Here is a 13,216-nt window from a genome sequence, read left to right as displayed (position 1 = left end):
TGCTGGTCCAGATTAGTAGTTGAGTCCGAGGCAGTGAATTTCTTAGACTTGTACTATGATTCTTTGATATGGTTAAGGTAGATGTTCTTAGCCTCCATCATTGTAGCTATTCAATGTTTTAACATTTTCAGAATAATATTTGATTAATTTTATTACAAAAAACAATTCTTCTTAATACTTAACCTATGCTATTCATATTGGAATGTGGATGTCTTGTCATTTCTATTAGGGAGTGCAAGCTCCTAAAGTTGATACAGACTACATGTAACATTCCCATTTTCATGATCAAACAAAACAAATATACTACCAAATTTGTGGGTGATTTTTTTCCATTATTAAAGGTTTACAGAAATTTCGGCAGAGTCTCCCCTATACCAGGAGGTCCCAAGTTATCGACTATCATCCTGTACACATCTTATACTCATATCTAATCATATCGCAACCATAACAAGTCCAACTCAACAATATATTCAAAAACATAGATATGACATATTATCTACCCAATTTCTTTCACGTTTAACATACATAATTTAACAAATAAGAGAAGCATACAAACATTTGAATTCCAAATACAAAATAATACAATCAAGTATTCCAAATACAAAATTACAAGGATGACACAATTATGTTCTGAGTTACATGGTCATTTAAGAACAAAATACATGGGAAATTTTTACATTCCTAATTCATACAAAAGAAAACTAGGGGACCTAAATACTACTCACATGAGTAGGAAGTACCTGCAATTTATAATTTTTAGAATGAATAAAATACGTATACAATAAAATAGAAAAGGGAAATTTACATAATACATGCATATATATTTAATCATATACTAATCCATGCACAATAATGGCTCTTGAATTATTAATTTGCCTTCTATGATTATGTCCCTATTTATTCTTCTGAGGATCACCCATTATTTTTCATTTCATAAACATCCTAAATTTAATCAGGAGCCCATTATTGTGCCACCTTTTTCCCAATCTAGGAAGATGATTGCCGATACTAATGACTTACATTAGTATCTGTAGTCGCCCATTCTAGAATCAACTAATCAAGTTCGTGGGAATGCCGACACCAACATAACCCGTTCATGTCATTAACTATTTTAGAACCGAAATAGTTAATCAGTGTTCCATATTACCTTGGAATATCCTCGGGTATGCTGATGTCAAGAATTCTGGACATCATTAGCTTTCACCTCAAGAAAGCTAATCAAGTTCCATAAGTTTGCCGATATTGACGTCAATCGATGATAACATTAACTATTTTTAACCCGAATAGTTAATCAAGTCCAATGTTTCTCCTCTATATTGGTCATGTCGATGTTAGCCAACTTGGCTAATATCATTAGCCTCCTGTATTTGGGACCAACTAATCAAATCCAAGGGATGATTATCCATGAAAACTCATTATTTTCATCCATTCTCTCCGAAGGAACTCATAAATCAAATCTGGTTTTCTGGTTCTCACTCATGTCATTTCATCTTTTCTCTTTTCGGTCTCATTTAGAGGCACAAGATTTATAATCCAAACAAATAACTATAATCGCATTAACTAAAGAAGATATAGGTGTAGAATACATACATGCTATAGAAGCTCGGCTTGCGTTCTCTTATTGTTGTTGTACTCCTCTTGCGATTCCTCTTGAATCCACAAGTACCCATCATTATTTCATTCTCAATCACATTTCGCAACATAGTAATAGAAATGGTGACAATGTTCATTTCTCTTTTACCATTATTTTTACATTTACCCTCCCATTATTATCCTTAAGGATTTCGGTTCATTAACAATCATAACAAACATCACTAATTCAATTTCAAATATGGTTTATTTCTTTTTTTGGATGTCAGGACATGATGCTACACATTTTACAGGGGGGAACAAATTCTATTCTTAACATAGCTAAATTTCATCATTTTGTTAACTTGGCTGAATCTGCCAATAGGGATGATAGCTCGACCTCCCTTCAGATGTTTACCTATGTCTGGAGCTCTAAAGCTCCAAATTAAACGAGGTTAAACTCGATGGAAATCTAACATCTCAGAATACAACTTCTATAAAGGGCGATACTCTAGATTATGCCTTTATCTATGTCAATTTCTGGGTTCAAGTTAATTAACATAATAGCCCGGATTTTCTCCCGGTTTGGGTGTTCAACACACAAACCATCATTTTTCATGCATTTCTTTTCTGTTCTTCATCCACTATTACCCACAGAATTTCATCTTTTTCTCATGTTAACAATCACACATAAGGACATAGTTAATTTAGGGATTAGGCTTCACAAGAATATGCGGAACAAGGTTGTTCATATGTTTTCAAATATCAGCATATCATAATTTTATGAAATTCAACACTGTCTCTCAACATGCATGCTTATTTAGTATCAACATATTTCTCCTCCCTATTTGTTCATATTTGGCTGAAGGTCTGCAGACCTTCCCCTAGTTTCTTTGTCCTTTAGTTGGGTTAAGAATATCACTTAGCCTTTCTCTACCTCTCTCTCACACTCATCCTCACCTTAACTTACCAGAGATTTTCTCAAGAACTTAACCTAGGATTGTTGTTTTCTTGCATGCAACTTACCCATAATATTTGAAATTACTCTAGAAAGGTCTTAGGTTTATCCTAGTTGTGTTTTCTGCTCCTTGGAACCCCTTCTCCCTCAATGTTTAAGTTCTTCTTCTCTTCCCTTGTTGTTGTCGGCTCCTTCTTGGCTTTCTTCTTCTCTTTCTTTTGCTTTTGATGTCTAAATCTTCCCTTACCCTTCTAGTTTCCTCTCATATGGTGGATTGCATGTGGTTCTCCTTGTTTATTCTTAAGAGAAAATGAAGAGGCAGTAAGTGACTCTTCTTCTCCCTTTTTCTTTTTTTTCTGTCATTAGCTCTCCTCCTTTAAGGGATGACAATTTTCTTCTCACCCTCTTTTTTTTTTGTTTCTATCCCTCATTTATTCATACCTTTTAAGTTTGGTCCTCCCCTCTTTGTTTCTTCCCTTTTAGGTCTCCAAATCTCTTTTTTTCTTTTTGTGTGGGCTATCGACTCTCTTCTTCTTCTTTATTTAATTGCACTATTATTATTATAATACTCACCATAATGATATATATATATATATATATATATATATATATATATATATATGTGTGTGTGTGTGTGTGTGTGTTTCTCTTGGTTTTACATTCTCCTCCCCTAACAAAAATTTCATCCTCGAAATTTAAGGAACGTACTTGTTTTTGGGAATAGATGGGGGTATTTTTCTTTAATCTCTGATTCTCTCTCCCACGTCTCTTCTTTTATTTGGGAGTTCCTCCACAGTACTCTTACTAATGGCTCTTTTTTATTTATTAACACTTTTTTGCTTTGATCCACGATCTTAATTGGTTTCACATGACCTTAGAAGGTCTTCAAGTGTCAGGTTTACCTTAGTCCCTAAAGCTTGTTGCAAGCTTGGCCATAACCTCAAGATGAACCTTGGGTCCCGGTCCGACACGATTGATATAGGCACTCCATGAAGCCTAATCACTTCCTTTACATATAACTTGGCTACTTGTCCACAAGATTTGTCATTTTTTTAGGTAAGAACAAGGTTGAATTTGTTAATCGATCAACAACCACCCATATAGCATCATTACCCTTTTTGCTCCTTGGCAATCCGATTACAAAGTCCATGGTTATGTTCTCCCATTTCCATTCCGAAATTAGCAGCAGTTATAACTCCTATGCGGGCCTCTGATGCTTTATCTTCACTTGCTGGCATATCCCACTTCTTGACACATATTCTGCTATCTCCCTTTTTATGTTCAGCCACCAGTAATATTCCTTTAAATCTCGGTACATCTTGGTGCTTCTAGGGTGAGTTGTAAATCGAGATTCATAAGCTTAATTCATAAGCTTCATTCAAGATTTCTTCCTTCAGTAACTTATTTTTAAACAAGTAGACTCGTTTGCCCATTGCCACCAATCCTTCCGAAAAAATTTGAAAAGGTATCTCTATGCCCCGATTTATCTATTCCTTGATTTTTCCTACTCCCTTATCCGCCAGCTGAGCTTCCAGGACTTTATCCCGAAGCATCGATTAAATTTTTACTTGAGCTAGTATTGACCCTTCTGGACCTACACTTAGCCGCAAACCCATCTTTTTCAACTCTATTAAACTCTTATGTTCTTTATTCCCTGAATCATCAACCACCACTTTCCCCCTCCTGCTCAAAGCATTTGCTACCACATTGGCCTTACCCGAATGATAATCAATCATACAATCGTAATCCTTTATCAATTCCACCCATCTCCTTTTCCGAATATTTAACTCTTTTTATGACATTAAATATTTCAAACTCTTATGATCAGTAAAAATCTGAACTTGCATCCCATATAGGTAATGTCTCTATAGTCGTAGGGCAAATACTACTGCTGCAAGTTTAAAGTCATGGACTGGGTAGTTCACTTCATTTGGCTTCAACTGTCTAGAGGCATAGGCGATCACTTTCCCATGCTACATTAACACACATCCTAGACCCCTCTTCGAAGCATTACTGTATACCACGAACCCCTCTGTTCCCAAAGCAAGGGTCAAGATCGGGGCGGAGGTGAGTCTCTCTTTCAACTCCTGAAAACTCTCCACACATTCTTTTGACCAAATAAACTTTACTTCCTTACAGGTTAACTTGGTCAAAGGTGATGCTATTGTAGAAAAACCTTCGATAAATCTCCTATAATACCCTGCGAGCCCCAAGAAACTCCAAATCTCCATCACATTTATAAATCTCTTCCATTTCAAAACAACCTCTACTTTTCCTGGATCCATAAATATTCCTCCCACAGAGATAACATGCCCCAAAATATTACTTCCTTGAGCCAAAAGTCACATTTATCCCGCTTTGCATATAGTATATTCTCCCTCAATGTTTTCAACACATTCCTCAAGTGTTGCTCGTGTTCTAAATAAGAACTAGAATATACCAATATATCATCAATAAACACCACCACACATTTATCTAGATAAAGCTAAAACACCTGATTCATCAAGTCCATAAATATTGTTGGGGTGTTTGTCAACCCAAAAGGCATCACTAAAAATTCATAATGCCCGTATCGAGTTCTAAAAGTAGTTTTATGTATGTCCTGTTCTTTGATTCTTAACTAATGGTACCCCGGCCTCAAATCTATCTTAGAAAACACCCTCGCACCCTTCAACTGATCAAACAAGTCGTCTATTTATGGTAATGGGTATTTGTTCTTTATCATCACTTTATTCAACTGACGATAGTCTATACACAGCTAAAATGTGCCATAAATAATACCAGAGCTCCCTAAGGCAAGTTGTTTGGCCATATGAATCCTTTGTCCAACAATTCCTAAAGTTGGATCTTCAGTTCAGCTAGTTCTATGGGGGTCATCCTATAAGGAGATTATGCTATAGGGTTGACCCCTAGAAAGGTTTTAATGGAAACTTCAATCTCCCTAATTAGGAGTAGCCCAAGTAACTCCTCTGAAAACACATCTGGAAATTCTCTTACAATGGGAATATCCGCTAATTCTATGCTTCCCTTCTTTAATTCTCTTACATTAGACAACCATGCAAGACACCCTTTCCTAATCAATTTCCCGACCGTCATGACCGAAATTATAGAATTTGGTACTACCCTTCTCTCTCCCCTAAATACTACCTTTTTTTCACCGTCCCCCTGGATAACCATAGTTTTAGTAAAGCAATCTACTTGTGCTTTATGTCTACTCAGTCAATTCATACCTAGAATCAAATCATAGTCATATAATTTTAATGGCACAAGGTCCACCCTCAATTTTGTCCTCTCGATATATAATACCACACCTTTATATACATCGTCAATGTCTATGTTTTCTATTAATGGCGTACTAATTGTCATTACTACACTTAGTCTACTTAGTGGCACATTTAAATTATTCACAATTCAATAAACTAAAAAAAATTGACTAGCTTCAGGATCAATTAAAGTATCAACTTGTATTGAGCCTAGTTGCAATGTACATGCTACAACATTTGGCATCACCCTCATATCTTCGTGAGTCATGTGAAATATCTTGCCTTCGAGTCCTCTCTTCTTAGAACCAGGGTCGGCCCCTATTAGCACTTGCTCTCGACTGAGTAGGTTGTACGGGTCGATTCACTGTCACTGATTGTTGTTGGCTTTGTGTGGTAGCCCCCTGTCTAAAACTCATTATTTTCTTCAAATCTCTCCAAAGGAACTTATAAATCAAATTTGGTTTTCCGGTTCTCATTCATGTCATTTCATCTTTTCTCTTTTCGTTCTCATTCATAGGCATAAGATTTATAATCCAAACAAATAACTAGAATCGTATTAACTAAGAAAGATATAGGTGTAGAATACCTACCTGCTGTAGAAGCTCGACTTGCGTTCCCTTGTTGTTGTTGTACTCCTCCTGCGATTCCTCCTGAATCCACAAGTACCCATCATTATTCCATTCTCAATCACATTTCACAACATAGTAATAGAAATGGTGACAACATTCGTTTCTCTTTTACCATTATTTTTACATTTACCCTCCGATTATTATCCTTTAGGATTTTGGTTCATTAGCAGTCATAACAAACATCACTAATTAAATTTAAAATAAGGTTTATTTTTTAAAAAAAAGTCAGGACATGATGCTGCATATTTTACAAGGGAGGAATAAATTATATTCTTAACGTGACTAAATTTCACCATTTTGTTAAATTGGTCGAATCTGCCAGTAGGGGTGACAACTCAACCTCCCTTCAGATGTTTACCTATATCTAGAGCTCTAGAGCTCTAAATTAAGCTAGGTCGAACTCGTTGGATAGCTAACATCTCAGACTACAACTTCTATGGGGTGATACTTTAAATTATACCTTTATCTATGTCGATTCTTGAGCGCAAGTTAGTTAACATAACAACCAAGATTTTCTCCCGATTTGGGTGTTCAGCATACAAACCATCATTTTTTAGGCATTTCTTTTCCTTCCTTCGTCCACTATTACCTACAGAATTCATCCTTTTCTCATGTTAACAATCACACATAAGGACATAGTTCATTTAGGGATTAGGCTTCACAAGAATATGCGTAACAAGGTTGTTCAGATGTTTTCAAAAATCAGCATATCATAATTTTATGAAATTCAACATTGTCTCTCAACATGCATGCTTAATTAGTATCAACATATTTCTCCTCCCTCTTTGTTCATATTTGGCCGAAGATCTGCAAACCTTCCTCTAGTTTTATTTTCCTCTAGTTGGGTCAAGAATATCACATAGCCTTTGATTACCTCTCCTTAACACTCATCCTTACCTTAACTTACCTGGATATTTTCTCAAAAATTTACCCTAGGGCTGTTGTATTCTTACATGCAACTTAACTACAATGTTTGAAATTGCTCTATGAAGGTCTTAGGTTTGTCCTAGTTGTGTTTTCTGCTCCTTGGAACCCCTTCTCCCTCAAATGTTTCGATTGTTCTTCTTCTCTTTCCTTTCTGTTGTCAACTCCTTCTTGGCTTTCTTCTTCTTTTATCTTGTCTTTTGATGTCTAAATCTTCCCTCACCCTTCTATTTCCTCTCATATGGTTCTCCTTGTTTGTTCTTGAAAGAAAATGAAGAGGCAGTGAGTGACTCTTCTTCTCTATTTTTCTTTCTTTTATATCGTTAGCTCTCCTCCTTAAACGGATAACAGTTTTCTTCTCTCCCCCCCCCCCCTTTTGTTTTGTTTCTATCACTCATTTATTCATACCTTTTAAGTCTGGTCCTCCACTCTTTGTTTCTTCCCTTTTAGGTTTCCAAATCTCTTTTTTCTTTTTGTGTGGGTTGCCGACTCTCTTCTTGTTCTTTATTTAATTGCACTATTATTATAGGAATGATTATTATACTCACCATAATGATATATATATATATATAAGTGTGTTTCTTGGGGTTTTACACTTCCAGTAGAAGAAAATGCATAATATTGTTAGTGAATTTTTCACGAATTAGGATCATACGAGATGACATGCCCGCGCGCTGCCGCGGGCTTATAAAACAAATGTATTTGATAGTGTTATAATTGTGAACCAGCGCTAAATAAGTAATAGAAATTAAAGGTATGATGGAGCAAATATTTCATGACGAAAAAAAATGTTGTGTTGGTGATCCAAAACTTAGAGACTGAACAAAATGATTTGTAGTAATTTACAGTATTTTGTGAGGAAAGATACAGTGCTTTCGCCACATGATTTAGCTTTTCAGTTAATAAAAAGAAAAAAAAATTACAAAGCTAAATTCTCTACCAACTTAATATTAAAAAAAAAACCAACAAAGATAATTTTGGAAGGAAAAAAACCCATGAGAAAAAACATTGTAGCAATTGACAATGTTTTGTGAGGAAAACTATAACGCTTTTCCCAATAAAATAAAATAAAAAACCATTTAGAGAAATATTGTAGCAATCCACAGTGTTTTGTGAGAAAAACTACAACGCTTTTCTCATATGATTTAGTTTTATTGTAATTATAATTCTTAACCAACTCAATATTTAAAAAAAATCGACAAAGATAATTTTGAAAAAAATCATAAAAAAATCACATGGAAAAACACTGCAACAATTCACAGTGTTTTAAAGAAAAAAAATTATAAAGCTAAATTTTTAATCAGCTCAATATTAAAAAAAAATCGACAGAGACAATTTAAGAAAAAAAAATAACAAAACAAACACCAAAAAAAGGAAGAAAATCATGTTGGAAACACTGTAGCAATTCACAGTGTTTTGTGATGCAAGCTACAGTGCTTCCCCACCCCACATGATTTAGCCTTATTTGTAATGACTTATAATTGTAATTCACAAACAACTTAATATTAAAAAAAATAAAATTGAAAAGGATAATTTGAAAAAAATTATAAAAAATACCATGTGGGAAAAAACACTGTAGCAATGAACAGTAATTTTCAAAAAAAGTTACAGTGTTTTCCTCACATATTGTAACTGTAATTTTTAACCAGCTCAATATTAAAAAATAAAATAAAAAAAAGATAATTTTAGAGGAAAAAAAACCATGCTGAGAAACACTGTAGCAATCAACAATGTTTTAAAGAAAAAAAATTACAAAACCAAATTCTCAATCAGCTCAATATTATAAAAAAATCGACAAATATAATTTTGAAAAATAAAGAAATAAAATAGAAAACTAAGTGGAAAAACATCACAGCAATCCACAGTATTTTAAAGAAAAAAATTACAAAGCAAAAATTTTAACCAGGTTCATATTTAAAAGATAAAATCAACAAAAAAAATTTTGAAAAAAAAAATGAAAAAATAAGAAAGTTGAAAAAAAAATTTTGAAAAAAAAAGAAAAAAAAAAAAAGGAAAAGCTAAAAAAAAAAAAGGAGAAGAATCATTGTGGATTACTGTTGTAATCCACAATGTTTTGTGTGTAGAGAAACAATAAATCCCCCTACACGGTTTAGTATATTAGTTAATTATTGTGCAAAAACTCGATATGAGTAGGAGATTTGATGCGCTAATTTGACCATGCCCCATTTTTCATAAGACACGGAACAATAAGAATAAGTTGATGTAATTACAAGAATATAAAATCAACAAAAAAAATTGTATTTGATTAGTAATGGCAAGCATAACATTATTTTGATACGGTGAATGTGAATAAACTTAATCCCAATTATAACTTACCACACATGCATGGATATCATCACACCCACATAATAGCTTCCCATTTAGCAGGTCCACGGCTTGAAATGATCCTCCTCCTTCACTTCTCTGCAGCAAAAAAAAAAAACATGCCACTTTTTTTTTATTACTCTAGATTTCTTCTATTTTATTCCTAATGATCTAATCAACAGAAATATTGAATGAACATAATTGTAGGGGAATTTTTTTTATTATTATTCTTCCTCTTGTTACTAAGAAGAGGTTGGATCTTGAGACTTCTGGGTAAATGAGAGGAAATGTAATTGTAGGAGAATTTGAAGATAATTTGCAAGTGATATATATACCTTGTAATAATCTACAGCAACAAAATTTGCCCATCTATTGGCAGCAGCACCATTACAGGTATGAAGCATATTTATGAGATTCCTTGAGTTATCTTCACAAGAGAGTTTCTTCATAGGAATACATCTAAAGTAATTTACCAACACCAATGATCTACTCTTGTCATTAAGAGGAGGTGACTCCTTTCTATTAGTGCAACTTCCTGCTTTCATGCCAATATTCCCATCTGCCAAAAACAATTGTATGCATATTGTATAACAAATTCTACAAGGTTATAAAAAAGTAAAAAATTGGAAGAATTATTAACATTTTTTTATATTTCTTACATTGATTTTCAACCATGTAATTCCATTGGTAAGCAATGCCTTCACTTGCTTCCTTGGATTGAATTGAAGTGAAAACAAGTAGCCTTTGGTTGTTCTGGACCATGTCATTAACTAATGGCCAATCTTGACCATCTTTAGGCATGTTTGTCACAGGAAACCAATATTTCATCAAGCCAGCATCAGTGAAGACCTTGGTCAATCCATTTGGGGCTCGAACATAATCTTCTAAGATTATCGTAACAATTTCTGCTGGATGTGCAGATAAGAAAGCTTCGATTTCCCTTAGAGTGTCAATAGCTGGACCCTACTAGTGGCAAACACAAACATTTTCACACTATATAGAAAATAAAAGGAAAACAAATCTCACATAACTTAATTAGTAGGGAATAAAATGTCCATACAAATGCAGTATAGTCATGACATTGTCCTTTAAATGAATGGCATAACCATACATCTCCACGAAAATCATAGGTATCAAGCATCAAGGCTCGAGCTCCATTCTGTAGTCAAATAATTAATGGCACTTGTTAATTGACAAAAAAAGATGTTCTAACATGGAAAAAGGACATTTAAACAGGAAAGAAACATTTACATTTAGCTGATCCATGACGCTGTCTTCTTGATTGGTAAATGTGATTCGAGGAACTCTAGTGTGAGATGGGTATCCATCAATAGCATAGGCATTGTGAGTCGCCAAAAATGCATATTTGTTGAAAGGCAAAGAATTGTTCTATTAATAAGAAAGAGGGAAAAGAAACACAAATTATTTTGTGTATTAGTCGTTAGGAAACCAAATTGTTGCTTTATTTTATATATATATATATATATATATATATATATAATCATCATTCAGCCTCAGTTAATAACCTAGCACAGACAACATCCAAGGTTATTGTCTGTGTTTAAACTAATATTAAAAGATATAATCGAAAAAAAATCAATTTAAAAAATTTATCAAAGTAAAAAAATATAAAAATCAAAATGATGAAGATCAAATTCAATAGAAAAAAAACTGAAAGAGAAAGAAATCATGAAAAAAAATCAATTTTAAAAATTATCTAAAATGAAACAAAAGGCAATAAAAAAAATAAGGACTATATCTAATAAATGAAGAAAATAGAGGGAGGATGAAATTGAAAAGAAATTTTAATTTTATAAATTATTTCAAATTAAATAAATAGTAATAAAATGAACATGGATCAAAGTTGAAGGAAACACAAATAGTAGGGTAGTTATAAAACATTAGAAGGCCATCGCGGAATTTAAGGAGCTGAGAGAAAAGAAAGGGAAAAAAAATATCATCGGCCCAAACTAAAGGTCTAATAGACATGTGTCACCTTGGGATGGAAAGGTCATTGAGACAATTCAAATACTACCCTAGAAATCATTGTTTGGTAGTTAGACGACCTCTCACGCACTGCCTAAAGAGCAGGGACACTCCCTACTCTTGATTGCGCATAATGCACATGTAAGTCATTTTTAAAAAATATTTTATATTTATTAAAATACTAAATTGTCTCTTAGTCAACCTAATTACAACAAAAAACCATGATGAAAATACAAAAAAACCTTCGAACACCGGTTAAAGAAATTTTAATTCCAATGATAATTTAATCATTTACCTATACTTAAAAAGTTGTGAAGGCCATAAAAACCCTACATGTCAATTCAATGAATTTTTGTTTTCAAGAGTAATTTAATTATAAAATAATAAAAAATTATATTACCCCTATTGTAGGTAAACAAAATTTTATTAAGAAGGAATTTCATTCTTCAAACCACTTTGTAAATAATTCTAGAGCTACGATATTCATTGCTCGATAAAAACATCTACCTTTTAGTTTCTCTTAATTTAATGTGTTTTAGTTTATCAGTAAAAGTTGAAGTAGGAATGGATGTTACAAACAAGTGGTCCAATTTGAACCGGATTGTACAATATCGGGTTTGAACACAAAAAAAAATATGAATTTGATGTAATAACATTTGCCCAATGCAAAGTCCACAACCTTTTGTTTTAAAATCAAGACGTTTAAATGGGCCAGGGCCTAGTCAGGCCCTCCCATTCCAATCTCAGCCGTACTCAAACCATCCTAATTCGTACAAATTACGGGGTTGCAGTGTGAAATCGTTTTAATCATTGATTATTTATTTTTTTTTATTTTAAATTAATTTTTTTTATATTTTTAAATTGTTTTAATGTATTGATATAAAAATTAATTTTTTAAATAAAAAATATTATTTTAATTTATTTTCAAGTAAAAATTAATTTGAAAAACAACAATACACCGTTCATTTGCGAAAGATGACCTTCCTAGAAATTGCATGAAAAAAAACTCTTTCTTGATAGACAACATTTCCACAACAATACAGCATTTCGGCATGGAAAAAAAACTACTAAATATACCGATAAGCCCAGGCGTGTTTGAGCAAAACAAACACATGAACAAGATGCCTACTTGCAAAAGAAAAATTAAGCAAGAGAGTTAGAGAATCACCAGAAGCTTGAATTGGTCTGTGATGGTTGATCTAACACATCTAGTGCCTGGAAACCCTAGCGGGCAAGCGAGGCAATAGAGTCCAGCTTCACAATCTTGATTCGATGAACATTCATCATGTAGCTAAACATTAAAACAAAAGTTAAATTAAAAACCGAGAAAAAAGAAAGCAGACGGAGAAAAAAGATCAAGCTGTAGGCTGTAGCCAACCCTGCATTCTCCATTTGAGCAAGCTGCAGCAACACCAACAAGCGCCGCCACTGAAGCTGTGATGATCAAAAGCAAGTTTTGAGAAAAAACCATGTTGGGAAACGAAAGGATATTCATTGGGAGAATAAAGGAACGTAAAGAGGCAAGTCGGCAAGATATATATATATATATATATATATATATA

The 13,216-nt window shown here is 33.4% G+C and overlaps 1 protein-coding gene across 8 annotated transcripts; it reads right to left on the bottom strand.

Moving 5' to 3' along the window:
- Positions 1 to 450: 450 nt before the first annotated feature.
- LOC7463068 (PI-PLC X domain-containing protein At5g67130) lies at positions 451 to 13,206 on the bottom strand. Of its 8 annotated transcripts, none has more exons than XR_002981322.2 (11): positions 13,033 to 13,205; positions 12,823 to 12,945; positions 10,920 to 11,057; positions 10,729 to 10,827; positions 10,328 to 10,631; positions 10,004 to 10,227; positions 9,681 to 9,767; positions 6,381 to 6,440; positions 6,016 to 6,195; positions 1,591 to 1,649; positions 451 to 740 (listed from the first exon to the last, which is right to left on the bottom strand). XR_002981322.2 is itself a non-coding variant. In XM_024599223.2 (10 exons), exons 1-10 carry the CDS (start codon positions 13,147 to 13,149, stop codon positions 722 to 724), a joined length of 1,230 nt encoding a protein of 409 aa, XP_024454991.2. In that variant the 5' UTR covers positions 13,150 to 13,204; the 3' UTR covers positions 451 to 721. The 8 variants fall into 8 exon arrangements, 3 of the variants coding, with proteins under 3 accessions (XP_024454991.2, XP_002305392.3, XP_052308307.1); XR_002981320.2 differs by having other exon boundaries at positions 6,016 to 6,191; XR_002981321.2 differs by lacking the exon at positions 1,591 to 1,649.
- Positions 13,207 to 13,216: the final 10 nt, after the last annotated feature.

The sequence above is a fragment of the Populus trichocarpa genome, chromosome 4, assembly GCF_000002775.5.
Source record: "Populus trichocarpa isolate Nisqually-1 chromosome 4, P.trichocarpa_v4.1, whole genome shotgun sequence".
Taxonomy (NCBI): domain Eukaryota; kingdom Viridiplantae; phylum Streptophyta; class Magnoliopsida; order Malpighiales; family Salicaceae; genus Populus; species Populus trichocarpa.
Note: the sequence above shows the minus strand (reverse complement) of the source record. Positions and strands in the feature narration are given on the sequence as shown.

Bases quoted from the DNA above. Each gene is read 5' to 3' on its own strand.
- LOC7463068 (XM_024599223.2), bottom strand. From the start codon at position 13,149: ATGAATATCCTTTCGTTTCCCAACATGGTTTTTTCTCAAAACTTGCTT. The intron at 12,946-13,032 runs GTTGGCTACAGC...TTTAATGTTTAG, and splicing joins GCTCAAATGGAGAATGCAGG to CTACATGATGAATGTTCATC. The intron at 10,228-10,327 runs GTAAGAAATATA...TGTTTTTGGCAG, and splicing joins TTACATGGTTGAAAATCAAT to ATGGGAATATTGGCATGAAA.